Source organism: Balaenoptera borealis, assembly GCF_965194805.1.
Source record: "Balaenoptera borealis genome assembly, chromosome: 8".
In the NCBI taxonomy this organism is placed as follows: Eukaryota; Metazoa; Chordata; class Mammalia; order Artiodactyla; family Balaenopteridae; genus Balaenoptera; species Balaenoptera borealis.
The window spans coordinates 8,143,588-8,165,342 of NC_138865.1; the positions used below are offsets into that span (position 1 = coordinate 8,143,588).

Here is a 21,755-nt window from a genome sequence, read left to right on the forward strand (position 1 = left end):
CCTTAGGGGGAAAAAAAAGTGTCAATCTAGAAAGTCAGTGGCAATGATACCACTATACACTCTGTAGGTGGTGCCTAGGACCCCATTATTCTAAAGAGTGGGAGGAAACACCAGAAACTAAACTACATTTTCTCCCCTCCCATTCTTCTACCTCTTTTTATTGAAATGACAGTGAAGGAAATTGTGGAAAAAAGGAAAATGAGCTCACCACTTTCCCATAAAAGTTTTATGTTTGGCTACTGTTAATTCTTTCCTCATGTACAGATATACTTTACATAGCTGTAACAAAAGGTAACATTATTTCTACTTTTATTATAAACATTTTCCCATGTTTCTATGTCATCTGTAGAAGTATTATATTAATGGTTACATAATATTCTATTAAGTGATGAACTACAATTTACTTAATCCTATAGTTGGACATTCAGGTCACTGCCAATTTTTGTTACACTTTAGATGGTGTACTTAGCTTTTTGTCTTTTGCTGAATTATTCTAGAGTTCTTAATTTGAAAATAAGACTCCCTGATGTTCACCTATGATTAGGTTAACAACCCCATTCTCAGGATGAAATCTAATGACTAGACTGAAGGGTATGAGCAAATGTTTTCAGGCTTTTGATATATATTAGATATATATCCTAGTTATCTGTGGTATACTCTAAATTTAATTCAATTAACTTAAGGTCTATTTTTACATTTTGAGTGTTGTAAGGGCAGATTTTTATGGAGGTATAACTAATGAGCTAATATACATCAAAAAAGGGAACTCAAACATGGCAAAATAAACCAAAACCTTCAATTCTCCTAGGAGTGTGGAAGTTCCTGTTTGTTTAAGGTAGCCCAAACTAAACAAAGGTGGAGATAGCAAACACTGTTCTGCCCCTAGGATTACTTTCACCTGCATCACCTCTTATTATGGCTGAAAACTTAGACAACATGGTTGTAAGGGTTTATGATAATTCATGTTTCATAAGCAAACAAAGCCTCTGTACTCATCATGTAAGGGGAAATATTTTTAACTTAGGTTAAAAAAACCCAAACCCTTAATATATACATCTCATCATTCTGTATTATTTATTTCTCTGCCACAGAACCTTGGTCTTTAACTCCCATATTTTATAAGATAAATGGGCTTCCCGTTTTTTTTTTTATTTATTTTTTTGGCTGCATCGGGTCTTGGTTGCGGCATGCAGGATCTTTTCGTTGCGCTGCGGGCTTCTCTCTAGTTGTGGCATGTTGGTTTTCTCTCTCTAGTTGTGGCGCGCGGGCTCCAGAGTGTGTGGGCTCTGTAGTTCGCGGCACATGGGCTCTCTCATTGAGGTGCGCGAGTTCAGTAGTTGTGGCGTGTGGGCTTAGTTGCCCCGCAGCAAGTGGGATCTTAGTTCCTCGACCAGGGATCAAAACCGTATCCCCTGCGTAGGAAGGTGGATTCTTTACCACTGGACCACCAGGAAAGTCCCTACACCAGGAATCCCGGGGAATCCTGATTCATGGCACTTGGTGACCCTGTGGTAAGTTGCTAACTCACCACATGATCTTAAGCAACCTGTTCTATTATCAATTTCTCATTAATTTTGAAAATTACATATATATTTCCATAATTTGGAAGCATCAATAAAACAAAGTCTCAAAGAAAAGTGCCATCCAACTATGTGGTGAGAACACTTCTACCTACCTACTGTTTCAGTGAGAATCCCCTTCTTAAAAAGGGTATTCTAACAGAGGGCAGACAGCAGAAGCAAGAAAAACTACAATCCTGCAGCCTGTGGAACAAAAACCACATTCACAGAAAGATAGACTAGATGAAAAGGCAGAGGGCTATGTACCAGATGAAGGAACAAGAAAAAACCCCAGAAAAACAACTAAATGAAGTGGAGATAGGCAACCTTCCAGAAAAAGAATTCAGAATAATGATAGTGAAGATGATCCAGGACCTCGGAATAAGAATGGAGGCAAAGACTGAGAAGATGCAAGAAATGATTAACAAAGAACTAGAAGAATTAAAGAACAAACAAACAGAAATGACCAATACAATAACTGAAATGAAAACTACCCTAGAAGGAATCAATAGCAGAATAACTGAGGCAGAAGAACGGATAAGTGACCTGAAGACAGAATGGTGGAATTCACTGCTGCGGAACAGAATAAAGAAAAAAGAATGAAAAGAAATGAAGACAGCCTAAGAGACCTCTGGGACAACATTAAACGCAACAACATTCGCATTATAGGGGTCCCAGAAGGAGAAAAGAGAGAGAAAGGACCTGAGAAAATATTTGAAGAGATTATGGTCGAAAACTTCCCTAACATGGGAAAGGAAAAAGCCACCCAAGTCCAGGAAGTGCAGCGAGTCCCATACAGGATAAAGCCAAGGAGAAACATGCCGAGACACATAGTAATCAAATTGGCAAAAATTAAAGACAAAGAAAAATTATTAAAAGCAGCAAGGGAAAAACGACAAATAACATACAAGGGAACTCCCATAAGGTTAACAGCTGATTTCTCAGCAGAAACTCTACAAGCCAGAAGGGAGTGGCATGATACACTTAAAGAAATGAAAGGGAAGAACTTACAACCAAGATTACTCTACCCGGAAAGGATCTCATTCAGATTCGATGGAGAAATCAAAAGCTTTACAGACAAGCAAAAGCTAAGAGAATTCAGCACCACCAAACCAGCTCTACAACAAATGCTAAAGGAACTTCTCTAAGTGGGAAACACAAGAGAAGAAAAGGACCTACAAAAACAAACCCATAACAATGAAGAAAATGGTCACAGGAACATAAATATCGATAATTACCTTAAATGTGAATGGATTAAATGCTCCAACCAAAAGACACAGGCTTGCTGAATGGATACAAAAACAAGACCCATATATATGCTGTCTACAAGAGACCCACTTCAGACCTAGGGACACATACAGACTGAAAGTGAGGGGATGAAAAAAGATATTCCATGCAAATGGAAATCAAAAGAAAGCTGGAGTAGCTATACTCATATCAGATAAAATAGACTTTAAAATAAAGAATGTTACAAGAGACAAGGAAGGACACTACATAATGATCAAGGGGTCAATCCAAGAAGAAGATATAACAATTATAAATCTATATGCACCCAAGATAGGAGCACCTCAATACATAAGGCAACTGCTAACAGCTATAAAAGAGGAAATCGACAGTAACACAATAATAGTGGGGGACTTTAACACCTCACTTACACCAATGAACAGATCATCCAAAATGAAAATAAATAAGGAAACAGAAGCTTTAAATGACACAATGGACCAGATAGATTTAATTGATATTTATAGGACATTCCATCCAAAAACAGCAGATCACACTTTCTTCTGAAGTGCGCACGAAACATTCTCCAGGATAGATCACATCTTGGGTCACAAATCAAGCCTCAGTAAATTTAAGAAAACTGCAATCATATCAAGCATCTTTTCTGACCACAACGCTATGAGATTAGAAATGAATTACAGGGAAAAAAACGTAAAAAACACAAACACATGGAGGCTAAACAATACGTTACTAAATAACCAAGAGATCACTGAAGAAATCAAAGAGGAAATAAAAAAAAATACCTAGAGACAAATGACAATGAAAACACGACCATCCAAAACCTACGAGATGCAACAAAAGCAGTTCTAAGAGGGACGTTTATAGCTATATGAGCCTACCTCAAGAAACAAGAAAAATCTTAAATAAACAATCTAACCTTACACCTAAAGGAACTAGAGAAAGAAGAACAAACAAAACCCAAAGTTAGCAGAAGGAAAGAAATCATAAAGATCAGAGCAGAAATAAACAATAGGAAAAGATCAATAAAACTAAAAGCTGGTTCTTTGAGAAGATAAACAAAATTGATAAACCATTAGCCAAACTCATCAAGAAAAGGAGGGAGAGGACTCAAATCAATAAAATGAGAAATGAAAAAGGAGAAGTTACAACAGACACTGCAGAAATACAAAGCATCCTAAGAGACCTACTACAAGCAACTCTATGCCAATAAAATGGACAACCTGGAAGAAATGGACAAATTCTTAGAAAGGTATAACCTTCCAAGACTGAACCAGGAAGAAATAGAAAATATGAACAGACCAATCACAAGTAATGAAATTGAAACTGTGATTAAAAATCTTCCAACAAACAAAAGTCCAGGACCAGATGGCTTCACAGGTGAATTCTGTCAAACATTTAGAGACGAGCTAACACCCATCCTTCTCAAACTCTTCCAAAAAATTGCAGAGGAAGGAACACTCCCAAACTCATTCTATGAGGCCACCATCACCCTGATACCAAAACCAGACAAAGATACTACAAAAAAAGAAAATTGCAGACCAATATCACTGATGAATATAGATGCAAAAATCCTCAACAAAATACTAGCAAACAGAATCCAACAAAACAGTGAAAGGATCATGCACCGTGATCAAGTGGGATTTATCCCAGGGATGCAAGGATTCTTCAATATACGCAAATCAATCAATGTGATACACCATATTAACAAATTGAAGGAGAAAAACCATATGATCATCTCAATAGATGCAGGAAAAGCTTTTGACAAAATTCAACACCCATTTATGATAAAAACTCTCCAGAAAGTGGGCATAGAGGGAACCTACCTCAACATAATAAAGGCCATATATGACAAACCCAGAGCAAACATCATTCTCAATGGTGAAAAACAAACCATTTCCTCTAAGATCAGGAACAAGGCAAGGATGTCCACTCTCGCCACTTATTCAACATAGTTTTGGAAGTCCTAGCCATGGCAATCAGAGAAGAAAAAGAAATAAAAGGAATACAAATTGGAAAAGAAGAAGTGAAACTGTCACTGTTTGCAGATGACATGATACAATACATAGAGAATCCTAAAGATGCTACCAGAAAACTACTAGAGCTAATCAATGAATTTGGTAAAGTTACAGGATACAAAATGCACAGAAATCTCTTGCATTCCTATACACTAATGATGAAAAATCTGAAAGAGAAATTAAGGAAACACTCCCAAGGAAACACTCCCATTTACCACTGCAACAAACAGAATAAAATACCTAGGAATAAACCTACCAAGGGAGACAAAAGACCTGTATGCTGAAAACTATAAGACACTGATGAAAGAAATTAAAGATGATACCAAAGATGCAGAGATATACCATGTTCTTGGATTGGAAGAATAAATATTGTGAACATGACTATACTACCCAAAGCACTCTACAGATTCAATGCAATCCCTATCAAATTACCAATGGCATTTTTTACAGAACTAGAACAAATAATTTTAAAATTTGTATGGAGACACAAAAGGCCCCAAATAGCCAAAGCAGTCTTGAGGGAAAAAAACGGAGCTGGAGGAATCAGAATCCCTGACTTCAGACTGTACTACAAAGCTACAGTAATCAAGACAATATGGTACTGGCACAAAAACAGAAACATAGATCATTGGAACAAGATAGAAAGCCCAGAGATAAACCCACGCACCTATGGTCAACTAATCTATGACAAAGGAGGCAAAGATATACAGTGGAGAAAAGACAGCCTCTTCAATGAGTGGTGCTGGGAAAACTGGACAGCTACATGTAAAATAATGAAATTAGAACACTCCCTAACACCATACACAAAAATAAACTCAAAATAGATTTGAGACCTAAATGTAAGACTGGACACTATAAAACTCTTAGAGGAAAACATAGGCAGAACACTCTTTGACATAAATCACATCAAGATCTTTTTTGATCCACCTCCTAGAGTAATGGAAATAAAAACAAAAATAAATAAATGGGACCTAATGAAACTTCAAAGCTTTTGCACAGCAAAGGAAACCATAAACAAGACGAAAAGACAACCCTCAGAATAGGAGAAAATATTTGCAAACAAATCATCGGACAAAGGATTAATCTCCAAAATACATAAACAGCTCATGCAGCTCAATATTAAAGAAACAAACAACTGAATCCAAAAATGGGCAGAAGACCTAAATAGACATTTCTCCAAAGAAGACATACAGATGGACAGGAAGCACATGAAAAGCTGCTCAACATCACTAATTATTAGAGAAATGCAAATCAAAACTACAATGAGGTATCACCTCACAGCGGTCAGAATGGGTATCATCAGAAAATCTATGAACAACAAATGCTGGAGAGGGTGTGGAGAAAAGGGAACCCTCCTGCACTGTTGGTGGGAATGTAAACTGATATAGCCACTATGGAGAACAGTATGGAGGTTCCTTAAAAAACTAAAAATAGAATTACCATATGATCCAGCAATCCCACTACTGGGCATATACGCAGAGAAAACCATAATTCAAAAAGACACATGCACCCCAATATTCATTGCAGCACTATTTACAATAGCCAGGTCATGGAAGCAACCTAAATGCCCATCGACAGACAAATGGATAAAGAAGTTGTGGTACATATATACAATGGAATATTACTCGGCCATAAAAAGGAATGAAATTGAGTCATTTGTTGAGATCTGGATTTATCTAGAGACTGTCATACAGAGTGAAGTAAGTCAGAAAGGGAAAAACAAATATCGTGATTAACCAAGATGGCGGAGTAGACGGACGTGCTCTCACTCCCTCTTGCGAGAGCACCAGAATCACAACTGGCTGCTGGACAATCATTGACAGGAAGACCCTGGACTTCACCAAGGAGGATACCCCACGTCCAAGAACAGAGGAGAAGCCACAGTGAGACGGTAGGAGGGGCGCAATCAGAGCAAAATCAAATCCCATAACTGCTGGGTGGGTGACTCACAGACTAGCGAACACTTATACCACAGAAGTCCACCCACTGGAGTGAAGGTTCTGAGCCCCACGTCAGGCTTCCCAACCTGGGGGTCCTGCAACGGGAGGAGGAATTCCTAGAGAATCAGACTTTGAAGCCTAGTGGGAATTGATTGCAGGACTTCTACAGGACTAGGGGAAACAGAGACCCCACTCTTGGAGGGCACACACAAAGTAGTGTGCGCATCGGGACCCAGGGGAAGGAACAGTGACCCTGGGGGAGACTGAACCAGACATACCTGCTGGTGTTGGGGAGTCTCCTGCAGAGGCGGGGGGTGGCTTTGTTTCACCGTGGGGACAAGGACACTGGCAGCGGAGGTTCTGGGAAGTGCTCCTTGGTGTGAGCCCTCCCAGAGTCTGCCATTAACCCCACCAAAGAGCCCAGGTAGGCTCCAGTGTTGGGTTGCCTCAGGCAAAACAACAAACAGGGAGGGAACCCAGCCCCACCCATCAACAGTCAAGTGGATTAAAGTTTTACTGAGCTCTGACTGCCACAGCAACAGTCAGCTTTACCCACCACCAGAGCCTCCCATCAAGCCTCTTAGATAGCCTCAACCACCAGAGGGCAGACAGCAGAAGCAAGAAAAACTACAATCCTGCAGCCTGGGGACCAAAAACCACAGTTACAGAAAGATAGACAAGATGAAAAGGCAGAGGGCTATGTACCAGATGAAGGAACAAGAAAAAACCCCAGAAAAACAACTAAATGAAGTGGAGATAGGCAACCTTCCAGAAAAAGAATTCAGAATAATGATAGTGAAGATGATCCAGGACCTCGGAATAAGAATGGAGGCAAAGACTGAGAAGATGCAAGAAATGATTAACAAAGACCTAGAAGAATTAAAGAACAAACAAACAGAGCTGACCAACACAATAACTGAAATGAAAACTACACTAGAAGGAATCAATAGCAGAATAACTGAGGCAGAAGAACGGATAAGTGACCTGAAGACAGAATGGTGGAATTCACTGCTGCGGAACAGAATAAAGAAAAAAGAATGAAAAGAAATGAAGACAGCCTAAGAGACCTCTGGGACAACATTAAACGCAACAACATTCGCATTATAGGGGTCCCAGAAGGAGAAGAGAGAGAGAAAGGACCAGAGAAAATATTTGAAGAGATTATAGTCGAAAACTTCCCTAACATGGGAAAGGAAATAGCCACCCAAGTCCAGGAAGCGCAGAGAGTCCCATACAGGATAAACCCAAGGAGAAACACGCCGAGACACATAGTAATCAAAGTGGCAAAAATTAAAGACAAAGAAAAATTATTGAAAGCAGCAAGGGAAAAACGACAAATAACATACAAGGGAACTCCCATAAGGTTAACAGCTGATTTCTCAGCAGAAACTCTACAAGCCAGAAGGGAGTGGCATGATATACTTAAAGTGATGAAAGGGAAGAACCTACAACCAAGATTACTCTACCCGGCAAGGATCTCATTTAGATTTGATGGAGAAATCAAAAGCTTTACAGAGAAGCAAAAGCTACGAGAATTCAGCACCACCAAACCAGCTCTACAACAAATGCTAAAGGAACTTCTCTAAGTGGGAAACACAAGAAAAGAAAAGGACCTACAAAAAGAACCCAAAACAATTAGGAAAATGGTCATAGGAACATACATATCGATAATTACCTTAAACGTGAATGGATTAAATGCCCCAACCAAAAGACATAGACTGGCTGAATGGATACAAAAACAAGACCCATATATATGCTGTCTACAAGAGACCCACTTTAGACCTAGGGACACATACAGACGGAAAGTGAGGGGATGGAAAAAGATATTCCATGCAAATGGAAATCAAAAGAAAGCTGGAGTAGCTATACTCATATCAGATAAAATAGACTTTAAAATAAAGAATGTTACAAGAGACAAGGAAGGACACTACATAATGATCAAGGGATCAATCCAAGAAGAAGATATAACAATTATAAATATATATGCACCCAACATAGGAGCACCTCAATACATAAGGCAACTGCTAACAGCTATAAAAGAGGAAATCGACAGTAACACAATAATAGTGGGGGACTTTAACACCCCACTTACACCAATGGACAGATCATCCAAAATGAAAATGAATAAGGAAACAGAAGCTTTAAATGACACAATAGACCAGTCAGATTTAATTGATATATATAGGACATTCCACCCCAAAACAGCAGATTACACGTTCTTCTCAAGTGCGCACGGAACATTCTCCAGGATAGATTACATCTTGGGTCACAAATCAAGCCTCAGTAAATTTAAGAAAATTGAAATATCAAGCATCTTTTCTGACCACAACGTTATGAGATTAGAAATGAATTACAGGGAAAAAAAAAGTAAAAAAGACAAACACATGGAGGCTAAACAATACGTTACTAAATAACCAAGAGATCACTGAAGAAATCAGAGAGGGAATCAAAAAATACCTAGAGACAAAAGACAATGAAAACACGACGACCCAAAACCTATGGGATGCAGCGAAAGCAGTTCTCAGAGGGAAGTTTATAGCTATACAAGCCTATCTCAAGAAACAAGAAAAATCTCAAGTAAACAATCTAAACTTACACCTAAAGGAACTAGAGAAAGAAGAACAAACAAAACCCAAAGTTAGCAGAAGGAAAGAAATCATAAAGATCAGAGCAGAAATAAATGAAATAGAAACAAAGAAAACAATAGCATAGATCAATAAAACTAAAAGTTGGTTCTTTGAGAAGATAAAGAAAATTGATAAGCCGTTAGCCAGACTCATCAAGAAAAAGAGGGAGAGGACTCAAATCAATAAAATCAGAAATGAAAAAGGAGAAGTTACAACAGACACTGCAGAAATACAAAGCATCCTAAGAGACTACTACAAGCAACTTTATGCCAATAAAATGGACAACCTGGAAGAAATGGACAAATTTTTAGAAAGGTATAACCTTCCAAGACTGAACCAGGAAGAAAGAGAAAATATGAACAGACCAATCACAAGTAATGAAATTGAAACTGTGATTAAAAATCTTCCAACAAACAAAAGTCCAGGACCAGATGGCTTCACAGGTGAATTCTATCAAACATTTAGAGAAGAGCTAACACCTCTCCTTCTCAAACTCTTCCAAAAAATTGCAGAGGAAGGAACACTCCCAAACTCATTCAAAGCCCAGAGATTAACCCACGCACCTATGGTCAACTAATCTATGACAAAGGAGGCAAAGATATACAATGGAGAAAAGACAGTCTCTTCAATAAGTGGTGCTGGGAAAACTGGACAGCTACATGTAAAAGAATGAAATTAGAATACTCCCTAACACCATACACAAAAATAAACTCAAAATGGATTAGAGACCTAAATATAAGACTGGACACTATAAAACTCTTAGAGGAAAACATAGGAAGAACACTCTTTGACATAAATCACAGCAAGATCTTTTTTGATCCACCTCCTAGAGTAATGGAAATAAAAACAAAAATAAACAAATGGGACCTAATGAAACTTCAAAGCTTTTGCACAGCAAAGGAAACCATAACAAGACGAAAAGACAACCCTCAGAATGGGAGAAAATATTTGCAAACGAATCAACGGACAAAGGATTAATCTCCAAAATATATAAACAGCTCATTCAGCTCAATATTAAAGAAACAAACACCCCAATCCAAAAATTGGCAGAAGACCTAAATAGACATTTCTCCAAAGAAGACATACAGACGGCCACGAAGCACATGAAAAGATGCTCAACATCACTAATTATTAGAGAAATGCAAATCAAAACTACAATGAGGTATCACCTCACTCCTGTTAGAATGGGCATCATCAGAAAATCTACAAACAACAAATGCTGGAGAGGGTGTGGAGAAAAGGGAACCCTCTTGCACTGTTGGTGGGAATGTAAATTGATACAGCCACTATGGAGAACAATATGGAGGTTCCTTAAAAAACTAAAAATAGAATTACCATATGACCCAGCAATCCCACTACTGAGCATATACCCAGAGAAAACCGTAATTCAAAAAGACACATGCACCCGAATGTTCATTGCAGCACTATTTACAATAGCCAGGTCATGGAAGCAACCTAAATGCCCATCAACAGACGAACGGATAAAGAAGTTGTGGTACATATATACAATGGAATATTACTCAGCCATAAAAAGGAACGAAATTGAGTCATTTGTTGAGACGTGGATGGATCTAGAGACTGTCATACAGAGTGAAGTAAGTCAGAAAGAGAAAAACAAATATCGTATATTAATGCATGTATGTGGAACCTAGAAAAATGGTACAGATGAGCCGGTTTGCAGGGCAGAAGTTGAGACACAGAGGTAGAGAACGGACATATGGACACCAAGGGGGGAAAACTGCGGTGGGGTGGGGATGGTGGTGTGCTAAATTGGGCGATTGGGATTGACATGTATACACTGATGTGTATAAAATTGATGCCTAATAAGAACCTGCAGTATAAAAAAACAAACAAACAAAACAACTAATACTAAACTTTCATTGGGTTATTTGTATGGAAATATGTTAATATAAATGTTTCAGACATTACATGAAATTTCTAAAAATCTTATATTTGTGTTTGTATGGAAATATGTATGGAAATATGTTAATATAAATGTTTCAGACATTAAAAAAAAAAACAAATATCGTATATTAACGCATGTAAGTGGAACCTAGAAAAATGGTACAGATGAGCCGGTTTGCAGGGCAGAAGTTGAGACACCGATGTAGAGAACAAACGTATGGACACCAAGGGGGGGAAACCGCGGGGGGTTGGGGATGGTGGTGTGCTGAATTGGGCGATTGGGATTGACATGTATACACTAATGTGTATAAAACTGATGACTAATAAGAACGTGCTGTATAAAAAAAACAAAACAAAACAAAATACTAATACTAAACTTCCTCTGGGTTATTTGTATGGAAATATGTTAATATAAATGCTTCAGACATTACATGAAATTCCTAAAAATCTTATATGTTCTGGTATAATGTTATAAGTCATAATTCTAGTTATTACTTTAAAATGTATATCTCAGAAATAACTAAATTTCCTTGTCAATTGCATTGTTATGAACTTTCATCAAATCTTTAACCGTGGTCATTTTTATGTCTTTTGTCATTTACAGGCAGTTCTGGGTGTACTCTGATGCTCTTGCAAAAATGTTCCTATAAAAGGGTTTCATCTTCAAGGAATTCATGGAAAAGACTCTGACAAGTACAGGTTTCTGGTAACTGACTATACTGCTGAATTGAATGAATAAGCATTTTCAGAACTCTAATGGAAAACTGATGAATCCACAAAAGTGCTAACAAAAGATCAAGATAAAAAAAATTAATTACATGGGACTGAGTGAACTGATGAGGATGATTATAATTTTTGTGACTTTGTTTGAATAAAAAAAATGTTAATAAAAAAACAGGTAAATGATCTGTAATGTGCTTGGAAGCATCAAAAAGTAAGACGAATTAATGGACAGATCGGATGAATAAATGGAAAGAGACGTCATAAAAAAAAAAACAAAGAACAATGCATGTATGAAAACGGAATCCTAACATCATCGATTAAATTGTTCCATCATATCTAAGAATGCATTCTACTGTCTATGTAAATTTTTTGTAGTCAATATCCTTTTTTCAAAGCTGAGAGCAACTGAATCTTCTTAATGACTTAGGAAAAAACAAAAGTAGGCATTTTCTTTTCAGGTTTGATAATTTAGCCAATTCTCTCACCAGTATCTGTGTATGTGTGGTTGACACATTAACAATTGCTGTCCTGATTATACTGTCTGATTATACTGTCTAATTAATGTTGAATCTAAAATTTTTACTTAATCACAGAGCTTCATATAGTACTAAAACGTCTACCTCAAGCCCAAGTCACAGCTTCTGGCTTGTCACTTATGACCTGTCTTTGTGGAAATATTAGAATTAACCCCTCAGTGTGCTGGGAAAACTGGACAGCTACATGTAAAAGAATGAAATTAGAACATTCTCTAACACCATACACAAAAATAAATTCAAAGTGGATTAAAGAACTAAATGTAAGACCAGATACTATAAAACTCTTGGAGGAAAACATAGGCAGAACACTCTTTGACATAAATCACAGCAATATCTTTTTCAATCCACCTCCTAGAGTAATGAAGATAAAAACAAACTGACACAGCAGTGTAAAGCAACTATATTCCAATAAAAAAAAAAGAAAAACAAAAATAAACAAATGGGATCAAATAAACTTAAAAGTGGGACTTCCCTGGTGGCACAGTTGTTAGGGATCTGCCTGCCAATGCAGGGGACACGGGTTCGATCCCTGGTCCGGGAAGAGCCCACATGCCGCGGAGCAACTAAGCCCATGTGCAACAACTACTGAGCCTGCACTCTAGAGCCTGCGAGCCACAACTACTGAAGCCCGTGCACCTAGAGCCCGTGCTCCACAACAAGAGAAGCCACCGCAATGAGAAGCATGCACACTGCAATGAAGAGTAGCCCGTGCTCGCCACAACTAGAGAAAGCCTGTGTGCAGCAACAAAGACCCAACGCAGCCAGAAAAAAAAAACCTTAAAAGCTTTTGCACAGCAAAGGAAACCATAAACAAAATGAAAAGAAAACCCACAGAATGGAGAAAATATTGGCAAACGAAGCAACTGACAAGGGATTAATCTCCAAAATATACAAACAGATGATGCAGAAAACAAATAACCCAATCAAAAAATGGGCAGAAGATATAAATAGACATTTCTCCAAAGAAGACATACAGATGGCCAAAAAGCACATGAAAAGATGCTCAACATCACTAATTATTAGAGAAATGCAAATCAAAACTACTGAGGTATCACCTCACACCGGTCAGAATGGCCATCATCAAAAAGTCTACAAACAATAAATGCTGGAGAGGGTGTGGAGAAAAGGGAACCTTCCTACACTATTGGTGGGAATGTAAATTGATATAGCCACTATGGAAAACAGTACGGAGGTTCCTCAAAAAACTAAAAATAGAGCTACCATATGATCCAGCAATCCCACTCCTGGGCATATATCTGGAGAAAACCATACTTCGAAAAGATACATGCACCTCAGTGTTCATTGCAGCACTGTTTACAATAGCCAAGACATGGAAGCAACCTAAAGGTCCATCGATAGATGAATGGATAAAGATGTGGCACATATGCACAATGGAATACTACTTGGCCATGAAAAGGAACAAAACTGGGTCATTTGTAGAGACGTGGATGGATCTAGAGACTGTCATACAGAGTGAAGTAAGGCAGAAAGAGAAAAACAAATATAGTATATTAACGCATATATGTGGATCCTAGAAAAATGGTACAGATGAACTGGTTTGCAGGGTAGAAACTGAGACACAGATGTAGAGAACAAACGTATGGACGCCAAGGGGGGAAAGTGGCGGGGGTGGGGGTGTGATGAGAGTTGGGAAATTGGGATTGACATGTATACACTGATGTGTATAAAATGAATGAAAAAAGAATGAAATAATGCCTTTTGAAGCAACATGGATGGACCTAGAGATGATCATACTAAGTGAAGTCAGACAGAGAAAGACAAATATCAAATCATATCACTTATATGTGGAATCTAAAAAAATGATACAAATGAACTTATTTACAAAACAGAAACTGACTCATAGACTTAGAAAACAGACTTATGGTTACCAAAGGGAAAGGAGGGGAAGGGATAAATTAGGAGGTTGGGATTAACATATACACACTACTATATATAAAATAGATAATCAGCAAGCACCTACTGTGGAGCACAGGGAACTCTACTCAATACTCTGTAATAATCTATATGGGAAAAGAATCTGAAAAAGAATAGATATATGTATATGTATAACTAAATCACTTTGCTGTACACCTGAAACTAATACAACACTGTAAATCAAATATACTTCAATTAATTAAAAAAAGGAATTAACCACTTAGGAGTATAAAATAATTTTATGACTCTAGGAAGTTTTATTTTGTAATTATTTTCATATTTCTTTTTTAAGTTGTTTAGAAATGAATAACAAAATATGTTTTCCCCCTCCAAAGGTCTAGCTTTAATATGATATCAATATGTTTTTTCTGGCAGACAAATAGATTATTTTAAATAACTCAGTTGATAGGAAGATATCTTTGGAAGCTTTCCTTGTGTACATATACTAGCCCCTGGGAATTAAATACTGGTGTCAGGGCTAGGTTTAGAATTTGACCCAAAATAAGCATGCAAGATGCTTGTACAAAAAGAAAAATCCCTCTGATAAACTGAAAAACATTATAAAATCAGTAACTACCAGTGAAATTATCTGTTGTTCTTCTTGGTTATAAGTATTTCTCATTTTATTCAGAGATGTATGTTTTTGTTGATGAAATTGCTGGTGTGCAAACATTTAAAAATTAACCCCCCAAAAGGCAACTGGGGTCACATCTGCCCTATTTTAAAACAGCAGCCTTGATTTTTCTTTTAATATAGAAGGATAATGTATCAAAATATTTCGTGTTCCATCTTGCACAAGAGTGGGGCAAGTTTTCACGCTTTCCTATAGAAAAAGTTGTTAGCGTATATTAATGTGCTCCCAGACTCTTCCTTCAGCTTTCTGAAGCAAACGAGGAGTCCCTTCTGAAACAACCAAGGACTGGGCATTTTTCCCTCACATCCTTACTGGGTACTCTGAAATAGATTTGCTCTCCCAGCTAGAAGTTTGTATGTTAACCATCCCTGATGTTACTTAAACCAAAAAGAACAACAACCACAAACAAACAAAATAGCATAGAAAATACCAGAGCAGAACAACAGCCATTTAAAGATCCAGGAAAAGATCCAGAGACATACACTCAGGGGTCTATCTGTGTTATTCCTTAATTATTTCTTACAAAAAGGTTGGAATCTCAGCACTGCCACTTGGGCTGTAATCAGTACAACTCAGGCACCTTCCTCTGATTTTATTTTTCCTTATCTATAGAGGTAGGGTAATAATACATAACAAGGTTGTTTGGAAGCTTAAATGAAATTATATATGTATAGGAATTTGAGACATGACTGAGGCAAATCAACAAAGAATAATGCAGGTAGACTTAGAAGTTCAATCCAGGAAAGAAAGAAAAAAGGTGACTGAGGTGGACATGTGGTTTATGAAAAGCAACGTGCCTGTTGACGTTTGAACTGTTCTTTGAAGACAAGGCTTTTGTTCTACTTGAGATACAGAAGGACAAAATCAAGGAGAAACAGCTCAGTGCTCCTTGGACTGCTCTGGCCATTACTCCTGGCAGGACTTCAATATCAATTGAATGTGACGGTAACAGTCATTTAGAAAACAGGAAGGAATAAAAGAGACAATGGAAAGAAGATGGGAAAGAAATTAAATTTAAGGCATTCTTTTAAAAATCTGGTTTGCAGAAAACCTCCTTTCAGTCTTTGTCCTGTCTGCTTTCAAGTGGAGTAACTGATGCCTTATCGAGGAGACATCTATTCTCTGTGGAAGCTAATGAAGACATTAGAGTAGAGATGGACCAAGACAAGGACTTAGCCAGCTCTTCTAGGGCCTGTTGCAGCATCCTGTGTGAATGCAGATCGGGGTTCTAATTGAAATTCATGTTTATGTGGGTTCATTTTTAAGCAAAGTGTTCTCTGTCTTTGAATTGGCTGCTAGGAAGCTCAGCAGCCTCCTCCACCCCATCTTTGCAAGTGTATAAGATTTTAAAACGACTTCCCCAGGTGGTGCAGTCGTTAAGAATCTGCCTGCCAATGCAGGGGACACGGGTTTGAGCCCTGGTCCTGGAAGATCCCACATGCTGCGGAGCAACTAAGCCCGTGCGCCACAACTACTGAGCCTGCGTGCCACAACTACTGAAGCCCACACGCCTAGGGCCTGTACTCCGCAACAAGAGAAGCCACCACAATGAGAAGCCCGCACACCGCAATGAAGAGAAGCCCCTGCTTGCGGCAATTAGAGAAAGCCCGCATGCAGCAACGAAGACCCAATGCGGCCCTAAATAAATAAATACATTTATTTAAAAAAAAAAAAACAGGTTTAAAATGAAAAATAAAATAAAAGGGCATTCTAAGCTTCTGCAACAACTTATACCAATCCTTCTGCCCCTGTTCAAGTCTTCTGCCTCAAGTCTCAAGGATTAGCAACTTTCAACTGAGTGAATAAACTAAAATCACTTCATATACTTCACATCACTACCATCCGGTTTTCTCAACTTGAGATCCAGATATAACTGCACATATCAAGTAGTTTGTAACAAGATAGCTGAGACATTAGAAAGGATCATTTACTGTGTAACAAAATTACATGTTTCCTTCCATTGCTATTTCAAAAGTTCCTTGAAGGCCAAGTTTGGCCCTCTGAGGAGAAATAAGAAAACTTCTTTTCATTATTTTGCAGTCTAAGAAAAGGAAAATTGGTAGATTCACATTTTAAGGATTTTTATAGAAAAAAATAGATCCTTTAGTACTTAAAAAATTTTTGTCATGGAAGACATGTATATGTACATGGTTCACATTCATTCAACAAACATTTTCAATTAAATGCCAGACTCTACACACACACTTCACTGACACTGAATGGCACTGACTATCTTCTATAGTTATTTATAAAATGATGTGAACATAAGATACAGACAGGCATGAACAGTAACATAATACACACCACAGGTCTGGATGGAAGCGAAGTCTAGTTGGTGTGAGTGCCCCGCTCCAGAACCCTGAGATGCACTTTACCTGTCGAGACACTGAGCTGCCAGACAGGCAGTTGTCAGAATCTCTTTGATGTGAGTCAGCCAGTTGGAGGCCTCCAATCTACTGAGCCATCGGTCCATGTTATGTGTTTGGTCATTACAAGCTTCCACGAGTTTGATTAAGCTCTCCTGAAGAATGTGATACCTTTCAAAAACAAGAAAAAGTTAAAAAGAAGAAAGAAAGAAAACAGAACATAGAACAATGAAGGAAGAAACCAAATCAAAAACTCAGCCTCCAATATATATCCAAGGGCAAAAGCAGCTCAAAATACTATAAAGATATTTACCTTGCTATATAATAACTTATAGGGTTAAAGACTGAAAAACTAATATTTAAACATGATTGTGAAATGCTTAAAATGCCTGCGATGGTAAACTCTTCCTCATCTGAACAGATTAAACCCAGTTTGCATAACTGAATTATCTGACTGAGGAGAGGGCCACAGCACTGCTTTTGTGACAGGTCACAAGACAGCACCACTAACATCTGCGTCCCGTTCCCACAGACTCAACTCTGGACACCTGTACTGCCAGCAGGGATGCCCAAGGCCAGCTCAGATCCCATTGTTTTATTAGCTCCAACTCCCACCCACTCACCCACCCAGAAGCAATTATAAACCACTAATTGCAAGCATAAAGGAGATGATATAGGTAGAGGAAACAAGGTGTGAAAATAAGTGGGTATCAGGGAAATTAAATGTCTAAGTCTTTTTGACTTAGGAAAATATAATTATGCGTAGCATATCTTTTCAGTAAGTTTGGTCACCGCTGATCTACACGTAGAGGAGCAGACCTCATGGTGATGAAATTACAGAACTAACAAAGAATAAATGCTATCTGATCAAAACTCACTTCTGAGCATCCACCATAAGTTTTCTGCTTATCTTATAAAACACAAGGACAGGATATCCAGCCAATTTTTGACTCAAGTTAATATGAAGGTTCGTTTGAAAATCTGTGATTTTTGAACAGCTAAGGGCTCACCCACTCTAAATATCTGCAAATAAGAGTCCAGTACTGTCTCCCGAATCTTTTACCTCTCAATGGACTTATGAATCCGCCTCCACTGGGGATAATGAGCTTCTTGCTCAAAGCCACCTCCTTTGGCTCTAGCTTGCTGAGCTACGTTTAGAGGTCGGGTGTCAATGATGTAGCCACGCTTTCCTGCCCTGAGGGTAGCATTTATCAGCTTCTCATCTTCTTTGCACCGTCTCCCATTTGTGCCAGTGAGTGGCTGACCACTTCGCATAATAACCTACAAGGACAATAGAGTCTAAAATTTAACAGTAGCTGCTTTTTAAAGTTTCTGAAAACAGAAATGAATTAGCTAGATTAAGAGTACCTCAAAAAACAATTCTGTGAAGAGTCATGTACCACAATGTTCATTGCAGCTCTATTTACAATAGCCAGGACATGGAAGCAACCTAAGTGTCCATCAACAGATGAATGGATAAAGAAGATGTGGCACATATATACAATGGAATATTACTCAGCCATAGAAAGAAACGAAACTGAGTTATTTGTAGTGAGATGGATGGACCTAGAGTCTGTCATAGAGAGTGAAGTAAGTCAGAAAGAGAAAAACAAATACTGTATACTAACACATATATATGGAATCTAAAGAAAATGGTCATGAAGAACCTAGGGGCACAACGGGAATAAAGACGCAGACCTACTAGAAAATGGACTTGAGGACGCAGGGAGGGGGAAGGGTAAGCTGGGACAAAGTGAGAGAGTGGCATGGACATATATACACTACCAAATGTAAAACCAATAGCTAGTGGGAAGCAGCCGCATAGCACAGGAAGATCAGCTCGGTGCTTTGTGACCACCTAGAGGGGTGGGATAGGGAGAGGTGGGAGGGAGACGCAAGAGGGAGGAGATATGGGGATATATGTATATGTATAGCTGATTCACTTTGTTATATAGCAGAAACTAACACACCATTGTAAAGCAATTATACTCCAATAAAGATGTTTAAAAAAAAAAAAATTGTGTGTCACTTTGGAGATGAATTTGATCCTAAAACAAAGAAATGTTTCTATGTATTGACAACAGTTAATCATTGTAAAACAAAAACAAGACTTGCACTTTTACACGATTTTTCTTCCTACTATCTCAAAATACTTTCACATAATAAATTATAGTTCCTCTTTAAGATCAAATATTACAATTCATTTAGTCAGTGAATTAATTATCCAGCAGATCTGGGCCTGTAATTAAGATAATGATAACAGCCTACACACCAGGAAACTTTGGCTTCAACTACATAAACTTAGGGTTGGCAGGTTTTCTCAAGAATTATAAAGAGAAAAGGCACCAATGGTAAAATAAAAAAAATTTATGCACTATTATTCTTGTTTTGGGAATCACTTTCAATATCTTGAAAGCTACTTATTTATTCTTTATTCTCCAGTGGCCTTCTTCCAGTATTCCAGGACTTAACCACTTGTCTCCAAAGACCAAAAACTACATACTTTGAAGTCTGCTTTTGAAACTTTTCTCAAGAAATCAGTATCCGTTATACTGATCTATTCCCTGGCGAATGGTTTAGAATTATTTCAAGCTTGTCCCATAATACAGGGGTCCCCAATTCCCAGGCCGCAGACCGGTACCAGCCCACAGCCTGTTAGGAACCGGGCCGCAGAGCAGGAGGTGAGTGGGGGGGCGAGCGAGCGAAGCTTCATCTGCCACTACCCATCGCCCACATTACCGCCTGAACCATCCCCCCACCCTTTCCGTGGAAAAACTGTCTTCCATGAAGAGTCCCTGGTGCCAAAAAGGTTGGGGACCAGTGCCATAATACATGCTGTTATTTTAACTACCTTGAAATTTAACATAAGGAAGGTCATCCACAGGATGACAATGGCTAACTCTCAGACTGCACTTACCATGTAACTGGACACAATAATATATTTTATGAGTTGTTAAAATGCTTTATGGTGAACCCTAGTGAAGAGAAATACTGCTGAGCAGGCAAGATAGGTGACCTGATTTCTAGAAATCCCTTTATCCTAAATATCTACATTTGACTTACTACCAGGGGAAAAAGGAAAATGGAAGATAGCTGTAACTTACCCACTCATTTACTATTGGATTCAAAATGAGAAGCAGAGTTTACTGACAAAGAGAAAATAAGAGGAGAGAAATAAACTTCGAAAATATTTAGGAAACGAACACACAGTGAGCACTTGCCTATTCAATTCCTGACTCCTGTGTTTACTTAAGTTGTGACTAATGACATGTGTCACTCTTTTCCCTTTTGAAAATAAAAACGTCTGTTCAATTTACCTTTCACAGGAAAATCTGGTGAGAATAATTAAAATAAAGTATCATACCATTATTCTGGTCAGAGAAATTTATTTTTCTACCTAAGAGTGTTAATTTTAAGTATCAACTAAACATTAGCTCCCTTTGTACTGAGTCCTAAAGATAAACTTCTCTTGGCTTTTCTAAGGTTAAGCAGCATCATGGAAAGAATTCAAAGTCATATCCTGATCACAGAAAACACTCTACTCCTGATTCCCTAAAGCTTAAATAACAGGAAGTCCCAGCAGGAGAGACTAATCACTTCAATGAACAGGCACACAGAAAAGGGGAACATTTCTAAGCACCTCAAACCAAGTCTTCCAGTCGATTAAGCAGCAGTGTTTATTGTTCACTTACCATTCCATTTTTCTTATGATAATAGCTGAGCACTGGGAAGCGTCCTCCATGCCGAAACGTAGCTACCTTCCGAAGAGCTTCATCATCGATGGCTTTGGGCACTATGACGATTGGTGGGTAAGAGGGGCAAACAGCAAATTCCTTATTGACATAGCTTAACCTCCATTCACTGGTCTGAAAAACACAAAATACTTCAAAGCTAAGCAAGTATCTCAATGTCACAAAATAATCTGAAAACTTTTAAAGGAGCTTAGAGATCAATTTTCATACAGTGAAGAAGCCATCTCACAGGAATGTACTAGAAGGATACCTAGCCCATACTCAAATACTTCCACAGAAAAGGAGCTCCTCTCTTCAGAGCCAGCTTCCTACAGTGCTAGGTATCCCTAGTTCCTAGAAAGTTCTTCCTCCTATTGAGCAAAACTTATTGCTCTGTAACTTCCTCTATTGTTTTTTTACTGTGATTTCAGTACAAGTTCCCCATTTCACATGACATCTTATGGAATATATGAAAGACAGTTGTTTCTCCCTTAGTCTTCTATTCTCCAAGTTAAATATATTAAATATATTCATGAATATCA

General features: G+C 38.1%; 2 protein-coding genes and 1 long non-coding RNA gene across 3 annotated transcripts in view; 1 reads left to right on the forward strand and 2 right to left on the reverse strand.

The window, feature by feature from the left end:
• Positions 1–14,337, forward strand: part of LOC309633696 (uncharacterized protein) — a gene marked incomplete at its 5' end in the record, with an annotated part of 126,207 nt that extends 111,870 nt beyond the window's left edge. The window contains one exon of the mRNA XM_082402924.1: positions 11,893–14,337. The remainder of the gene's footprint in view (positions 1–11,892) is intronic.
• LOC309633705 overlaps positions 1–21,755 on the reverse strand; it is a 184,917-nt gene that overhangs the window by 31,161 nt on the left and 132,001 nt on the right. The window lies entirely within an intron of this gene.
• The window catches only part of MTMR9 (myotubularin related protein 9), a 76,594-nt gene that overhangs the window by 18,929 nt on the left and 35,910 nt on the right, over positions 1–21,755 (reverse strand). Inside the window, exons 4-6 of the mRNA XM_082402807.1 lie at positions 21,175–21,348; positions 18,546–18,763; positions 17,492–17,653 (exon numbers count right to left, since the gene is read on the reverse strand). Coding sequence (XP_082258933.1) covers positions 17,492–17,653; positions 18,546–18,763; positions 21,175–21,348 — 554 coding nt within the window. The remainder of the gene's footprint in view (positions 1–17,491; positions 17,654–18,545; positions 18,764–21,174; positions 21,349–21,755) is intronic.